Source organism: Ambystoma mexicanum, chromosome 6q, assembly GCF_040938575.1.
Source record: "Ambystoma mexicanum isolate Mex_15411 chromosome 6q, UKY_AmexF1_1, whole genome shotgun sequence".
Classification (NCBI taxonomy): domain Eukaryota; kingdom Metazoa; phylum Chordata; class Amphibia; order Caudata; family Ambystomatidae; genus Ambystoma; species Ambystoma mexicanum.
This window is the reverse complement of record NC_090937.1, coordinates 15,031,072-15,048,755: the sequence shown is the minus strand read 5'-3', so window position 1 is coordinate 15,048,755 and position 17,684 is coordinate 15,031,072. Positions and strand designations below refer to the sequence as shown.

General features: G+C 48.6%; 1 protein-coding gene across 1 annotated transcript in view; it reads right to left on the bottom strand.

Moving 5' to 3' along the window:
• Positions 1-17,684, bottom strand: part of LOC138515713 (uncharacterized) — a 679,975-nt gene that overhangs the window by 271,977 nt on the left and 390,314 nt on the right. Inside the window, exon 3 of the mRNA XM_069630371.1 lies at positions 5,762-5,861. Within this exon, the coding sequence (XP_069486472.1) occupies positions 5,762-5,861 (100 nt within the window). The remainder of the gene's footprint in view (positions 1-5,761; positions 5,862-17,684) is intronic.

The following is a 17,684-nucleotide window of genomic DNA, read 5'->3' as shown; positions in this document are numbered from 1 at the left end:
AGAATGACAAGACCGCCTTTATAACCCTCTCGCAGTAGAAGCATTCAGCGCGGGGACCTCAGGATATGGAGGAGGCAGGTGAATCAAGAGCGGAGCCTTCATCGGACACTCCGCGGGCCATAAAGGGTATGCTGACACAACGGCAGACAGACATTAATTCGCTAGATAGCAAATTGGATACCCTGACCTCTAAAGTCGACCATGTACATGTCTACCTGAATAAGCATAGCGACTGGCTGGATGAGGCAGAACAGCGCTTGTCCGCAGTGGGGGATGAGTCTGTTGCAATGACGCGCGAAGTAGTCCAGTTAAAGAAAGTGGTTAGGGAGCTCCTGGAGAAGCAGCAGGACAATTCGGAGACCAGGTCCTGACATAATATTCTCTCAATAGTCGGGGTCCCTGAGGCAGCAGACAAAAGGCCCATTGAACATATGCCAGAGTCACTGTTGCGGGAGGTGCTGGGTGGGTCTGGCTTCTCAACGGCGCTTGCGGTTGAAAGGGCTCACTGGATTCCAGATGGGCACCTCTTGGTGCCGGGCGCGCCACCAAGGTCCATTATCACCAGGCTTCTCAATTACCGAAACAGAGACTTTGCTCTACGGCGGTCGTGGGATTTGGGCACGCTCGGGTACAGGGGTGATCAGATAAGACTGTTCCCAGATTTCTCCAACAGGAAGCAGGAATCAAGAAAGAACTTTATTGATGTGAAGAAGAGGGTCAAAGCGAAAGGGTTTAAGTATGGCATGCTGTTTCTGGCACGCCTGCGAGTAGAGCATAATGGCAAGGCCCTATTTTTACAATCGCCCAAAGAGGCAAGTGACTTTCTGGACACACTGGACAACGGAGCTGGCCCAGCAAAAAATAGACCTGGGCAGGGCAGGCCTGCGTCCAAAGACCCAGACTAAAGCTCCCGACGCACGCCGGCGCTCGATATTATGGTGGTTCCAGATGCTGGCTGGGGTGGCTTAGTGTAGAGGCCTATAATGGCGATTGTGTTGGGTGGGGTGGCTAAGCCTCGAGAGGCTCCCGGTGGCTTAGTTTAGAGGCCTATAATGGTGATTGTGGCTGGTGGGGTGGCTAAGCCTCGAGAGGCTCCCATGCTTTCGCTCTCTGGAATTGTGAGGGAGGGGAGTTTAACTGGCAGATTGGGGTTACCGGTGGGAGTGGTGGGGTTCAAATGAGTTGTTTGGTTTGTGTTAATTTGTTCTTGACGGCATACAGGCCACCTGCCTCACCATCTTCTAGGGGGAGGCAGGTTCTGGTGCAAGCAGGGCGGGGAGGGGAAAGCTGCTTCCAGTCCCTAAAACTAATCGCATGGGGGAGGACAAGGGTGCAGAAGTTTTGGTTTGGACGGCACACAGACCACTGGCCCCAACACTACTGGGGAGGTTCGGGTAGAGGAGGGAAGGTGGGGGAGGCCTTCAGCCGGGACCGGAGAGGGAATCTGATCGGTATCCTCAGAGGGGGCAAGCGATGGGCCGCAAAGATGGGCCCCGGACAAAACGAGGGACACCAGTGGAGGGTATGGGGAATAGGATGACTGGTTATGGCGGAAGGCTGCTGAGGTTCCCATGGGGTGAACTAGGCGCACAGGGACGGTAGGGCCCCCATGCTAACTGATCCTGGGAATGCTTCAACTAAATAGGTATGACTAACAGTGGAGTCACCTGTATATCCTGGAATGTCCGAAGCCTGAATAGCCCCTCTAAAGCTAGAAAGGTTCTACTGTATATGCAGAGGCACCAGGTAGACATCTCTTTCTTGCAAGAGACTCACCTCTTGCCTACCGGTGAGGGGCTTTGTTAAATCTTGGGGCTGTCACAGGTAGCTTTCCTCTTACTCCAGATACTTGCGGGGGGTATGCGTAACCATCAGGGGCATGCTGTGATTCCCCTGCCAGGAGGTGGTGCGGGACACCGAAGGGAGGACCTTGGTCCAGGGTTAATACAGGGGCAGGGATTCACCTTTGTGAACTACTATGGTCCCAACACAGACTCTTCTGAGAAGTTGGTCTTTATCGAGGAGCAATTCAGAAGACACCCGGAGAGTGTTGTGTGGTGAGCGGGGGACTTCTTCGCTTTCACGGACACCACGTTGGACGGGTCAGGAGGACCCAGAAGGGGGACAGCAAGGGCCACATGCAAATTGCGGCAGGTTTGTGACAATGAGGGGCCCGTGGATGTGTGGAGGGACCGCCATAGGCTGGATAGAGGGTACACATTCAGCTTGCGGTAACCCTTTTAGTTTGTAATTCGTGGGATATGTATTACTAAAGAAGCAGGGGTACTCGTCGAATACGGGCAGAGCTGGCTGCCAGTGAAGCCCGGTTGAGAGATCTGGAGGCTGAAATAGGCTCGATTCCACAGGGAACCTGGGGTGTTTAGGGGAGTAGCAGAGAGGGAAGTGAGATTTCTCAATAGGTGCGCAGCTGTGTGTAGGTACGGAGAGGGGCAGAGGACAGGGAATCTGCTAGTGTGAATGATCAAATCCGAAAATGCACATTACAGCAATAGAATCGCCAGCAAGGGGGGGGGGGTGCTCGTGCAGACTGATGAGGCAACAATGGGGGCACTGGTGGATTATTATAAAGCTTTATGCTACTCTTAGACTAGCACGAGCCAGGCAGCGCTGGATAGATATTTAGACCAGGTGGGGCTGTACTGGGGTGGCGCAGGAAGAGAGAGAGTGTTTGATCACGCCACTAACAGAGCAAGAGTTACATGAGGCCATCAAAGCTTTTCCCATGTGGAAAGGCGCAGGCCCCGACGGGTTCTCGAGCTGACTTTTATAAAGCTTATGTGAATATTCTGGTCCTGCATAAGTTAAATATGTACCAGCAGGCGGTAGAGGATGGCTCCCTTCCCGAGTTGATGCATGAAGCGGTGGTTACCGTGCTCTTAAAGCCTGGGAAGAGCACAAAGAGTTGCTCGTCATATCGGCCAAACTCTTTCATAAATCTAGACAACAAAATCTTGGCCAGGGCACTTGCTAACAGGCTTGCACCGTTAATGCCCAGATGTGTACTGGCGAATCAGGCAGGGTTACACCTGGGAGGTCCACATCATATGGGCTTCGTAGAATATGTTGTCTTCTCTGGTGTTGGAGCAGCAGTCCCTAGTAGTCACAGCCCTTCTCGAAAGCGAGAAAGCGTTTGATTCGATTGAGTGGCCTTTTCTCTTCTCTTTGTGGAAGCGCATGGGATTGGGGGAGGGGCACATTAGGATGGTATCCCTGCTGTATGAGGGACCTGTGGCATGATTGCGTGTGAATGGCAGACATCGGCCCCCATCAGGATGGGAAGGGGGACGCGGCAGGGGTGTCTGCTGTCTCCTCTTCTGTTTACACTGGCTGTGGAGCCCCTCACAAAGCTAGTCCGATCCAGGCACATAGATAGAGGAGTGCAGCTGTTCACGAATAAATTGGTGATTTCACTCTATGCCGACAACCTGATTCGGATCATAAAAGATCCTAAAACGAATTTAGCACTGGTCATGGCTGATGTTTTGGATTTTGGTCGTTTCTCTGGGCTCAACGTCAACCCTTCCAAATCAGAGTTGTTCCCCATGACCAAAGGAACCGAGAGATTCCATGAGGAGTTCAACTTTTAATGGCACTCTGATAGCACAGTACCCTGAAGTGTTCTACCATGGGGCAAAATTTGCTCAAACCGATGCAGCCTTCAGGAGGGTGGATGAATTTGCCTCTGTCCCATTATGGTCGAATAGCACTGATTAAAATTATTATTTTGCCCAGATGTATGTATACCTTCCTTAATGTGCCCATGTCGGGTTCCCACAGTTTTTTTTAGATCGCTGAAGGCCTTAATCGGGCTGAGTATGTTGGAATAAATTGGTGGCTCCACTGGAAAGGGGGGGCCTTGCGCTCCCAGATTTTGAAGCCTACTGGGTGGCAGCGCAGGCTTCTTTTGTAGCCTACTGGTATCACTCTGTCCCCTAAACAGGCGTCATTTTCATATTGAGAGGGCATTAGTTGCTCCGTCGCTGCTGAGGGGCATTACCCTTACTTCGTTGCATCACATAGCATAAGCCTGCAAAATGGTTGAGTTCACCTGCGGCGCCTGGAGACGTATTGAAGGGGAAGACCGACTGCAAGGTTCTGTACTCCCCACTCCTTCCCATTAAGCATGTACCGGGGATCACACTGACAGGGGAAAAGGTTTTTACACAATGTATGGACATTCTGGGCTTCTCATGCTGGCGGGATATATTCCCAAAAGGGTCGTTTTTGTCACTAGAAGAATTCAAGGCAAGGAGGAGATGTCCACACTAGACATTTTCAGATACTTTAGGTTACGTACCGGGTTGAAGGACTGGTTCACTAGCTTTCCCCGTGAGCCCCCCACTGCACCGATCCCACATGGTGTGATCAGCTCGGGGACTCAGTCTAAACTGGTTTCTAAACAATATGCCAGTAAAACTGACAAGTCAGCAGGGTGGGCTGTGGATTCTTGAGTTTAGTGGGAGGACATTTTGAATACCCCTATCTCAGAGGTTGTCTGGAGGTATTGCTGTGTGCAGATGCGGAAGGTGGCTTCAACAGCAACTTTAAATTGATACATTTCAAATTTCTCCACCAATTTTACCCTGACCCCCAGTGGATATTCATAGATTTTTCCATGACACACCAAACTTGTGGCAGACATGCGGTGACTCACCAGCTACATTTCTACACCTACCATGATCCTGCCCACCTATTCAATCGTTCTGGTCACAAGTTTTTGACATGGTTGGGGGGATAGTTGGGGCGGTGGTTGCTCCATCCCCCGCAGTTGTGTTGTTGGGGTACACATGTGAACTGCCTATGCATGTTAGGAGGCTTCTGGAATGGATTCTGTTGCTTGCTAAGAGATGGTTGGCCATGGTATAGGGAGAGAGCGTCCCACAGTATATGAGCAATGGAGAAACGATATTCTAGATAGTTATGAAATGGAGTCTGAGTATTGAACAACTGTGCACCTGGCCTCAAGGCCGAAGGACATTTGGGGACCGTACACAGCCTATTTGTTATCAATCAATCAGTGATGATGCCTCTGAAGGATCAGTGCACCCGTCTGTTGCAAATGCGTGAATTTAACTTCCTCCTTTTCCTTGGTTGTGTTCAACATCATTGTTCTGTGGGGTGGGGGATTGTGTTGCCGTCTGTACTTTTCGATTTGTTGACCTTAAGTTGTTCGTGGAAAAGAAATAAAGACAGTTTAACATTTTTGTTTTGCCCTTTTCACTTTATGGTTTAGTTTGAGTGTCAGGGTCAGAATAGAACTTTGGGTGTCCAGACATGGACAGATCCTTAGCTTTGGTTTATGTAGGGAAATCCTTCGTACAGCAGGGTCAGAGAGGCCTTTTCCCAAATCCTTGTCATTTGAATATAAGTCTTTAAACAAAAACGTGGCAAACTTGTGTCGTCTGTGTTTCATTCCTGACTCCTCACAGTGCACAGACTAAGAAAGAAAAAGAGAAAGAAACAAAGGACAAGGTAGAACAGTAAAAAAGAAAGCGCATGTCCAGATGAAAGGGACAGTCAGAACAAAGCAATGTAAATATGCAAACATAAATGGTCATATAAAAGCAAATAAGGACTTTCAAGATGCAGCTTAAATGAACCGTGTACAGTGACTGGCATATGGGACCTATCCACTACATCCCTAAACTGGGATCTGTGCACCCCATAGCTGCACAAGTTGCAATCACTATTTTCAAAATTCTGTGCAACAACAATTTTCCTAAACCATAGGTTTACTTGCCTGTTTCTTTGTTCATGATGGCGTTGTAGAAAGAAAAAAATGCCCTGAACTCAGCAGGCCTATGAGCCATCACTTTAAAAACATTTGGCAGAAAACCACCCTGTTGAGAAGAAGAGGAAAAAGAAAATCACGTATGTTAGCAGGTCAGGTAAAAACAATATGCTTCTTCTATTAATACAATCCATTTTTAGCATATACAGGTTGGTTCTCTTTTCAAGGGCAATGGGTTCATGCTGCAAAGATAATGATTGTGATGGGCTGTGCGCCCTTAGATTGTAGTGTGCTTGGTAATTGTGCTCAGCTTTTTTTTTATTAGTATTTGAATTGAACGTTAAATGAGTCACCTCAGTGACTCTTGTACTCGTAGCCGATAGTCCCTTCCCTTCATACTATTGGGACCCTGTGCACTGGGGTTGGGGCCAGAATATGGTCTAACAAATATTTTTTGGCAAAACTCTGCTACATACGCCTGCTGCACTTAGCTAAGACCACTCATGCATTCGCCAGGCTTCGTTCGGATTTCTTCTTCGCCAGTCTAGGCTATAAACCGGCCCTACCTAATTCCTATTACGGGGAAGGCCGGTGGATCTTATGGAGGAAAACAGTCCACGAGTCACTATGGTGAGTAACTTGTATTCGCTTTTATGTTTGGTCTTCTTTACTCCATATCACTGAAAGACTACCCAAGCACTCACTAATATGGGAGATGGGGGTGCATAAAAATATCAATAACTTTTTTTTCCTGACAACAGCCTGCCAAACAGAGCATCTGCTCTGGGAATGCAAGGCTTAATGCCTAGATAAAGCATGTAGAAAAGGCCATGTTGTCACTTTGCAGATCTCAAAAGGAATGTGCCTCTAAAAAGCCACAGAGGCACCCTTTCCTCACACCAAGTGTGCATGGAGAGCTTCAGGCAGTGCCAACTTCTGCACCCAGTTACACTCCAGAATGCAGGCGATAATCCAGCATGAAATGGAAGCCTTAGGCGCTGCCGTGGAGACCTCGTTAACAGACAAATAACCGATCTGAAGAACAAAGGACCTTAGGATATACGAGATTAAACTTTAGAGCTTTGCACACCACAGACTGCTATGTTCGACCCCAGGAGAAGGTTCCGGAAAGAAAACTGGAAGACACATTTTCTGATTGATATGACAATCTGGTAAAGTTAGGCAGAAGACGAACCAGTCCACAGAACCACTGTATCTTTATGGGACATGGTGAAATGCTCCCCAGTCGAATTGCCTGAAGTTCACTCACATAGCAGACATGCTCGCTATTAAAAAAAGTTATTTTACAAGCTACAGACTGAAGGTTTCTACAAGCCTTAAGCTCAAATGACGTACGACCCCAAACTCCGAGGGGTCATATTCCTTCACCTGGGAAAAACAGTCTAAAGAGGTATGTCAGTGTTTCTTGAGGACTGGATTTGCCTTAGAAAAGCATATAGCTTCTGAATGCCTGTAAGCACTATGGCAGAAAGGTAAGAGATGCAATATTATATCTATAAACCACACTATGGGGGGCAAACAGGACCAGTAATGGCCGCCAGCCTGACTCAGGTAGGCCCAATTGTAGAGTGTGTGGCTAGGCTACGAGTATTCCCACCTTATTGTTCTGCTCCTAAAAGATAACTGCACTGTAAAATCAAGGACTCAGCTATATTGGTAGGGAATGGTTATTCAGCCCAGACATTTTCCTGAGCGATTGTGTCAAACCCACATTTTTATGTTGTTCCTGCAGTAATGCCAGTTCCTCCCTAAATCGCACTTCAGCCAGTCCTGTTTCACATTAATTATTGTCAGAAATCTGCAGGAGTTTGCCCCTCACTACAGCTTTCATTGTATTCAAGTGAGCTCAGAGGGACGAATTAGGTACTGAAATATGTCGCCAGAAGTCAACTAGTGTTTCCGACACCTCTCTCTGGCAGACTGAATCACTGAACACACTTTCCTTCAAACTCCTGCCTTCCACCTCTAAGGTAATAAATATAATTCAGCCGTAAACAGGGCATCATCTGAAAGAACGAACACTCTGGGGGCCGGCCCGTTTGTTGTCCACAAAAAGTAAGGAGATGGCAAAAGGTGGTCTATACGAGTGTACTATTTTTGGACATGCAAAAAGAAGGTGCATCCCGAGCCTAGAGGTATAGTGATCTCCAAGCATCTATCACATGGAATGTGCCCAATTTCTTTGTCAGCAAGGACGAGCCTGCCCTCATTCCTATGAATGTGGACAGGGAGGATTTGTCCCTGTCTGGGTTCATCACTAGATTGAAGTCACCAAGATTCAGATAACCTCACCTCTACAGGTATTTCCCCATCAGTCTTAGAAATTGAAAGACAGTATTTTGTTCCCAAATGGGGACAGACAGTTGCAATAGTAAGTACAGGTACCGTGTTTTACCCACTAGTATTCAAAATACGCCTCCCTTATTTCTGATCACTTCAACTTAAAAGTAGAAATGCCCATGGATTAATACCAATGTGGCTACACTCTTTAACTAATGCTGGTCTTGTAGTTTCACATGAGTTGCCTTTATTGTCAGAAGTGGTTGAAGACTTGACTTCAGCTGTTGCTGACTTTGCTTTTGTAGATCCAAAAGGTGATGGCTGGAAGGTTTTGAATAAATCATAACTATAGACATAGCTCTGGACAACCCTCCAGACCATCGTTTTTCAGCTTGCCAAGCCATTACAAAAAGGGAAAGACCATATGTAATTCAACCTTCTTTCCATGCTTAAAGGAGCAGCTCAGTATAAACTGCTAGTTCACATCCCTTCTGAACAAGACCACAAGCACGGAATCGAGGGAATTTGTCTCTTCTCCGCAAGGTGGAGCCCCCCGCCGCCTGTGAGGCTAGGGAGGTGAGCCTGCTCTGCAACACACTCCCTAGGGGTCAAGGCAAGTGGAACCTCACCGGGAGAGGCTCCCCTCAGGGGCCAAGGAGTCACGTTCCTGTGAGGAACTCCCTGGAAAAAGAAACATAATGGCATAGATGGGGCTGTCAAACCTATCAAATAATGTTTCTATTATCCAGAAGAAAGAAAAGCGGTCTTTATACAAAATTAACCAATTCACTGCAAAGAGTGGATTAAAAGACAATTACTCATCAGGTGGAGAGTGAGAAGAAGGATGAGAGGAACGTCTGTGAAAGCATGGGAGGTCCCCTGAGAACATGAAACTGGGAGGAGCCGGAGTCACAGCAGAGCATGGAGCCCGGGAAATCAGAAGTTACTGGGAAGCAGTGCATGGGAACCAGCGTACCCGAGAGCCTGAGAGAAGCCGAGCCAGGTGGGGCTTGAGAGTTGGTGGAGGCGCGACCCCGAGAGAGTCGTGGTGGGCAACTTGCACTCATAACAGTGCTGATAGCGCTGTATGGAATCCACCGCAAGCACCATGGCACTCCGTTGAAATACAGAGAAACCGAGAGGATGAGCGAATACCGCCTAACAAGGACACCGAGGAGAACGGTTCAATAGTGTGGTGGAGGAACGGAACAGAGGCAAAGCTTGTGAGAGCCCCTGATATGTTCCCATGTAAGGTAGGTAACTGGGGACATGGGAGGCACGGGAAGCCAGCCAACGATCACTATATGAACCAGAAAACACGTCTAAATACCAATAAGAAAAACATGAAAGTAAACTTGATAAACCTGAACTGTGATAACGTGAGAAAGAATAATAACGTTCCCTAGAAGGGAGGTGAATGACAATTAATTAATCGAACAAGAATGATCTCAATGAAAGCAAGAAGAGATTAAAACCAACATTAACGAATCTAAATACTTGCAAGGAGAGAAAATGAATAAAACAGATAACCAAAAGAGTGAATAATAAAGCAGATAGATTTGTACCATGGGAAGAGGGGAAAACCTTTGCCAAAAGCAGAAGAGTGGGAAATAAAAAAGAGAGTATGAGAAACTGAATGCTAAGGTAGCCTTTATAATAAATCAATCTGAGTCATGGAGAGTGACTCCTAAAGTGGAAAGTAAATATACCAACCTGAGGAAAGAGTTACATGTATAGATAAGAAGAGTCACCAAAAACTATTGAATCATATATTAAGAAGAAGTTCTTTGAAAATAAGAAGACAAGTGAGGAAAGCACCCAGCAGGTGAAGGGAGTCATTCTCCTGCCCTTATTTTTGTTTCTTTAAGTGATAGTGTCAGATAGTAATTGTTTTTTGGACGTTGGACTTATTCTTTGTGGACATTCAGAGACGAATGACAAGAACCTTAGTAGTAAAGTAGTTAGGTAACACCCTACAGCAATAGGGAAAGATGGGCCTTATTCCTATTTCTTTAATAAAGACTAGGTAAAATGTCCTCAAAGAGTCTGTGTCTTTCTTCTGACCCTCCACACATGGTGTGAGGGGTGGGATGTATACCAGATGATAACAGTTGGGGACACGTACTGTTTACTAAGCTAGGTCCCATGGCCCAAACCCCCACGGTAGCCACAGTTGAATCCATAGGATTTGACCTACAAACTATTGAGGACATTGTAATACCCTCTGACGATAGATGCTTAATCCTCACCAGATTGACATTGACCCCTACCCAGAAAACCTATATTAGAATATCCTCAGATTCAAGGCCGGCTTGGAGTTATGGGTTAGATATGGGTCCCTCCCTATCACTAGCCATCCCAGATGGATACATAATATACAGGAAGGACAGAACAACAGCCAAAGGAGGCGGATTAGCTCTCATAGCTTAAAACACCTTTGATATCAGAATATCAGAAGAATTCCCTATTACCTCGGGTGAAGTAATCACCTTGAAAATTGAACTAACTCATGTGTACTTGCACACTACACATTGTATACAGACCTCCAGGTCCCCCATCTACCTTTGAATATGACATCACCGCTCTCCTAGCCTTCAACATGAAACCACAATCCAAAGCTATCATGCTAGGTGACTTCAACCTGGGCTTGAACGATCCCTCGGACGCCAATGCAGGCTTCCTTGCCAACTCTATGAAAGCCCAATGCTTCTCACATCGTGTCAGTACACCTACTCATGAAAAAGGTTGTACCTTAGATTGGATTGCGGGGATTAACTTTGTCACGAATATCATCTCCAATTCTCCATCACCATGGTCCAACCATAACACCATCATTTTCTTCACCACCATAATATGCAAACCTGCCAAACTTCCTCTACTCACACCCACGTTACCTTCTAGAAGTTTAAAAACATCAATCGTGACAACATGCTCCCCCCTCTTAGCGCCCCTAACAAAATCCACCTACCTGGAGGATGATCCATCTTCACTAGTCAACCTGTACAATAAAACTATGCTAATAGAAGTGGATAAAGTTGCTTCCTTGAAATCCAAAAAAGCAAAACCTAAAGTTCATGCCAATGCATGGTTTACTTCAGACCTACAAATGATGCGAGCGTACAAAAGGTCTGGCGAATGTAGCTGGCGAAAATCGCCAACACTGACAAACAAAGCTCTCTTCCAGACCTTAGCTAATAGTTACAAGGAAGCCATCACCAAAGCTAAAAGTAATCTATATAGTATCAGAATTCAGAATGCCCAATCAAGACCTAGGGAATTATTCGACATTCTCTGTGAGTTTGAATGATCTGCCTCAGCCCCAGACCACTCTGTCAAAGACCAGTACTGGTGCACCAATGTGCAAAATGCACTATCAGACAAAATCACCCTTCTGCAAAGCAAAATTGAAACTAAAAAATCTGAAATCAACCTGGACCCGCCTACCAAACTACAACCTCGACTCCAAAACCACCCGCGACTAACAAATTCACGTTTAGGCCAGTGACCACTGTAGAGACCATCAACATTATCAAAGGATTAAAACCATCAACATGCAAAGGCGACATCTGTCCTGCCACATTGATAAAAGAATGCACATACGAATTAGCTTCACTCATTACCTCAATCATCAACAATTAATTTGCCACCAGTTCCATACCAGACAACCTAAAAGAAGCCCGGGTACTACCACTATTCATAAAACCTATCCTGGACCCTAATATCCCAACTAATTTCTGACCCATTACTACAGTCCCATTCGTATTAAAAATTCTTGACCATGCAGCTTACCTGAGATCCAACAATTCCTGGAAACTAAAAAACTCTTAGGACTAAGACAATCTGGGTTCAGACCCGGCCATGGCACTGAGACAGAACTACTAGACTTAAAAATACAAATGAATCAATTTAAGGACAGAGGGGACCTCTGCATCCTTCTTCTACTAGATCTCTCTGCAGCATTCGATCTGGTCAACCATAAAATCCTATGCCACCACCTCGAAACTGCAGTCCACTTCTCCCCTCAAGCTATCAAATGGATTGAATCTTTCCTCTTCAACTGTACAATCAGAGTCTTCTCCTCCACATCAGCAGCATCCCCAGTCACAGTAACATGCGGCGTACCACAAGGTTCTTGCGTATCATGGAGGCATGGCTTGGACGGCAAGGACGAACTCCGGAGGAGCTCCTGCGATCCTTTAATGATCCGCGTTGCAGTTGCGCCCTCGGATGCCTGCCAGCGCTTGAAAATGACAAACTTGTTGCTAAATGCAGGGAGAGTACTCACTAGTACTCACTGAGACTCCGGTGCACGGGCGATGCACTGTTACAAAATTATAACCACTTTCCATATCACAAACGCAGGATTGCAAAGGTGAAACAAAATGGCGGCACAGACAAAGGAATCCTGGGATACTTGGGGGTGCTGCCGGGAATCCAGCCGAATTCTGTAATCGCGTGACGAGCCTTGCCCAGAGACGTGGACCGGAGGGGTTACAGCGCTGAGGAGCGGAGCGCGCGAGGCGTGCTACACTGACCGCGCACCAGCCCCGCGGGCTGGGGAGAGTGACGGCGATGGCACGGCCCCTTCAAAGGCATGAAGGCGGCGCGCACGTATGCATAGCCGGCTGCTAATAAAGTAGCGGAACACGAATGAACCGGCGGCGAGCGCAGGGCCCTCAGTGCAAGCAGCCTTATCGCTTTGGGGACAATAGGAGGATACATTGTATCTGTGCGCCGCTCTGAAAAACAAACGAGCGCTGCGCTGTGCACACGGAGCTGGCTCCAATAGACAGGGAGGCAGGAACAGCACATATGACGGCTGAAGGCAAGACATTATACAGGAGTGGTGCAAGTGGAAGATTAAGAGGGCAACCAACAGCCCAATACTGATGCCCCACACGATTAATATCACTGCAACCTGGGCTGCCCGTGGGTGATGTGGTGGCCTGTGCCGAGGGGCGAGCCAGCACACAGAAGACAAGGGATACTCCAGGGGGCTCCCAAAGAACATCACATGTGGCACAGACTACAACAGCGAGGGGCACATATGAGGCCCTGAGACAGACAAGAGAGTGTGAGTGGATACTCACGGCGCACGAGCCAGCGGCAGTGAATATTGGAGTCGGAAAAGACTCAGTGCTGCGCCCAGACCTGCGAACTCCGAGGATGGTGGAACCTCACTGAGAGCCACAGTCGGAAGATAGCAGAGGCTGACCCGAAACATTTGCCGGTCCCCAGTTGCTTCATGAGGCGGCCCCCTCAGCTAAGGAGTGGGGAGACAACATCTTGGGCTGGACCGCGGCTTGGATAGCCTTAGAGCCGACAGCGAGTCGCGGTGTGAGTGTGCTAGACCATCGGGTGCATGTGATGACTGGCCACTGTGGGATTGTAGCAGAGACCGGCGGTGCTGCACTGCGTGGGCGCAGGTGCATGGGTGGACGCGGCCCATCCAATGTAGGGGGCGACCAACAAAACACACCCGGGAGTAGCTGAGTCGACCCCTACACCGGCAGAAGTGACTTAGCGCCGCGTGAATCCCCTGCACGTGGGGTGGTGCTGCCAACTTTTGCCCGGACTGTATAACAAGATGTCTTCCAAAATTGTCAGGCCCAAGAACAAACAGTCCACGCTGGAGACCTATGCTAAGTCCCCCCCGGTCGCAGAGGGGGGCAAAAGCAAAGACAGTAGTACGACGGTAGCGGAAACACCGGGCACGATCCAGGAAGTACTGGCAGCGATAGCAGACCTGAAAGTTGGCTGGGAGGCTAAACTGGGCCTAGCAATGAACGACCTGAAAGTGAGCCTAGACCTCAAAATTGGTGCGGTCCAGGAGGAAGTTAACTTGCTGAGGCAGGACGTGCGTACAATCGCAGAGCCCACTGGAAACTTGGAAAAGGAAATGGCCCGAACACGGCCGCGTGTGCCGCCCATGGATCGGAGCTCCATGCCCTTGTGCAGCAGGTGGGCAACCTGGAACATAGGGCAGAGGAGGCAGAAGGACGCGCCCGACGTAATAACATCTGCATTGTTGGCCTGCAGAAGGAATAGAGGGACCCAATCCGACAGAATATGTGGAAACCATGCTCCTGCAGGAGATAACAGGTGGAGCACTGACCCAGGGGTTTGCAGTCGAGAGGGCACATAGGGCCTTGACGAGAAGACCGCCTCCAGGAGCCCCCCCGCGGCCATTGATCGCCAAGATCCTGAATTACCGGGATCGGGAGAAGATACTGGAATTTTTTAGGAAGGGGGAACGATCGAAAGGGGGCCGGCGAAAATCACGGCGTACCCGGATTATACTTTGCACGTACAGCGCAGTAGGATGAACTACGGGGCGGTGAAAAGAAGGTTGAGAGATGCTGGCCACCGTTATATGTTGCTCTATCCAGCCAAATTGAAAGTGTTCTACAAGAAGAAAACTCTGTTTTTGAGACTCCGGAGGACGCTATGGAATGGCTGGATATGCAGGGCCGCCCTCAGGAACCAGATGTCCAGACGGGAGCCGCAGAAGATACGTAGCATGCAGCGGAGTCACCCCTGGTAACATAGATAAGACATTGGGACTTGAATATAGTGTCAAATAAAGCTTGTGGGGCACGTGCAGTAGCTAATAAGTGTTGGCGGGTCCTGATGGATGCAACTATCTCATTTGGATAAGTGGGAGCTCCCAGAAGGTAATCCTTGAACCCCTTAGTAGTATACTTAGTTAGGTCGCTGTTAGATCGGTGGCACCCCGCAGGGTCCTGTTCCTCGATTTCGAGATAGAACCAGACGCGGGTGGGCCCGAGTTCCAGGGATGGAGCTGGGCACTTGTTGGGGTTGGGTAGGGTGGGGGGAGGGGAAGGGTTGTGTGCAGTGGGGGGGGGAGTTTTGAGAAGGGGGGAGTTGTGGTCGGTGGGAGGGTTAAAGGTCGGACAATGGGCCATCAGGGAAGACATTGGAGGGGAGGGTGGAGGAAGAATATACCGAGTAGATGGCATTGGGTAATTCCAAAGTGGTGACCTGGAATGTGCGGGGCCTCAATAGCCATCTAAAACATAACAAGGTGATGATGTATTTAAGAAGGATGCATATCGACATAGCTTTACTACAGGAGACCCACCTCACCAAGGAGAAGTTGGAGGTGGTCAGAAGAAAATGGAAGGGTACTGTCATAGGCGCCGCATATTCGGCATACGCAAGGGGAGTGATCACCTGGGTGGCACCGCACGTGCCGTTCCAGTTGCTCAGCTCTACAATAGACCCGGAGGGCAGAATGGTGGAGGTGGCAGGACTCCTGGAAAATAGGTTGGTGAATATTATAAACCCGTACGCCCCTAATCATGATACAGCGGCATACTTTAGGTCCCTGTACAGTAAAATTAGCCCCCTGGTGGGTGGCGCGGTGGTATGGGGAGGGGACTTCAACTGTACCCTGAACCCCAGGATAGACAGGTCGGATGATAAACCTGTAAAGCAGGCGCCGGCGTCTAAAGCATTGAGAACACTATTGTTAGACACCGGTCTAGAGGATGTATGGAGAAGACTACACCCAACGGATAGGCAGTATTCACATTATGCAGCGCCACATGACCTGCACACAATGTTGGACTATGTGTTTGTAGCTGCGGAGATAGCGGGAGAAGTAGTGGGGGCCGAGTACAATGCAAGGGTATTATCTGACCACTCGCCTGACATGGAGGCTCAGAACTGAGGCGCTTCTAGACGCAGAATTCCGGGAGGATCTGAGGGAGGCCATCGAAGAATACTTCGAAATAAACACGGGCAGTGCACGTTCTATGGGAACAGTATGGGAGGCATTCAAGGTAGTGGTGCGTGGGGTAGCTATATCAAAATCCAAGGGGCTCCAAGGGGGTATTGAACAGGAACTGCAAGAAACCGAAAGAGAGCTAGAGGGCCTTACTCAATGTGAGGGCACTGCCCGAGAGAACACTGCCAAAATAAAGGACTTGCAGATAGCCTGTGGTGAACTCTGGGACAGACTATGTAAATTAAACTATAAGAAATACACAGAGAGGTTACACGCGGGGGGGATAAGCCGGGTAGACTACTGGCTTGGTTATATAAAAATGAGACCCCCCGCTCGGTGATCAGAGAGGTCAGGAATGCGGAAGGTCAAATCTGTGATACCCAGGAGGGGGTAAACGGGGAGTTCCTCAAGTACTATAGACCATTATATGAAGATACTGGGGAGGACATGAGCCAGGAAATATTGGAAACAATTGAAGATGTGGGGCTGCCCACCTTGGATGACTTAGAACGAGCGGATCTGGACGCCCCCATTACCCCGGACGAATTGGAGGCGGTGATTCAACACCTCCCTACATGTAAAGCGCCTGGGGCGGATGGGTTACCCAGCGAGTTTTATAAAACATATAAGCAGGAGCTACTCCAGCCGCTGCTGGCCATGTTTAGTGAAGCCTATGAGCGGGGGAAATTGCCGGTGTCCCTCCGCGAAGCGGTGATCGTCCCGCTCCTGAAACCGGGTAAACCGGAGGTGGAATGTGGGTCCTACAGGCCCCTGTCCATGCTAAATCAGGATAGCAAAATACTCACGGCAGTGCTAGCTAACAGGTTAAAGAGGGTAATTGGCAAGTTGATACACCCAGACCAAACGGGTTATGTCCCCGGCAGAAATATTACAGGAAACCACAGAAGGCTACACCATATCATTGATCAAACCAAGGAAGACTCGGGCGAGATGGCTATCGTGTCATTGGACGCGGTTAAAGCCTTTGATTCAGTGCGTTGGCAGTGGTTGAAAGCAACCCTGAAAGGATACGGAATGGGACCAGGATACATCAGATGGGTCCAGATGTTATACAGCTCCCCGATCGCGAGAGTTAAAACTGGACCCACAATTTCAGCCAAATGGCAATTTAGCGGGGGGACCAGACAGGGTTGTCCCTGGTCACCCATGTTATATATTCTGGCATTAGAACCACTGGCAATATGCCTTGGCAACAATATGGGGCGGTGGGGATTTGTACGACAGGGGGCACACACCTGATATCATTGTACGCCAACGATATTCTCCTCTACTTACGCTTCCCGGAGGAAAACCTGCAATATGTGCTGGAGGTAATGGACCGCTACGCCACCCTCTCGGGCATATTGGTGAACCCTGGGAAGTCTAGCTTGTTCCCCCTAGGGAGATATAGGAGCATCCCACCGGAGAGGCTACCCGTCCTGCAGATACCCTGGCAGACCGTGACATTCAGATACTTGGGCGTGAACATTTACCATAAAATAGAAACAGATCACAAACATAATACAGAGAAAGCGATCGAGGGAATCAGGAACAGCATGGTGTTCTGGTCTAGATTACCCCTAGCCATGATGGGGAGAGCAGCCCTGCTTAAAATGGTCGTTTTGCCCAGACTCTTGTACTTTTTTGTGAATTTCCCGTACCTGATCCCCAGGCGCTTTTTCGTGAGACTCCATGGCATGTGCAGGGGTTTGATATGGGACAACTCCAGGAGCAGGGTGGCCCTGTGGAAGTTACAGAATACTTGTGAATGGGGGGCATAACCCTGCCGAAATTTTGAATTGTATTACTTGGCAGGACAGCTGTTGTATGTAGCCAGGTGGTTGTCCGCGGAGGACTCTGCGGAAGCTAGGCTTTTGCAGG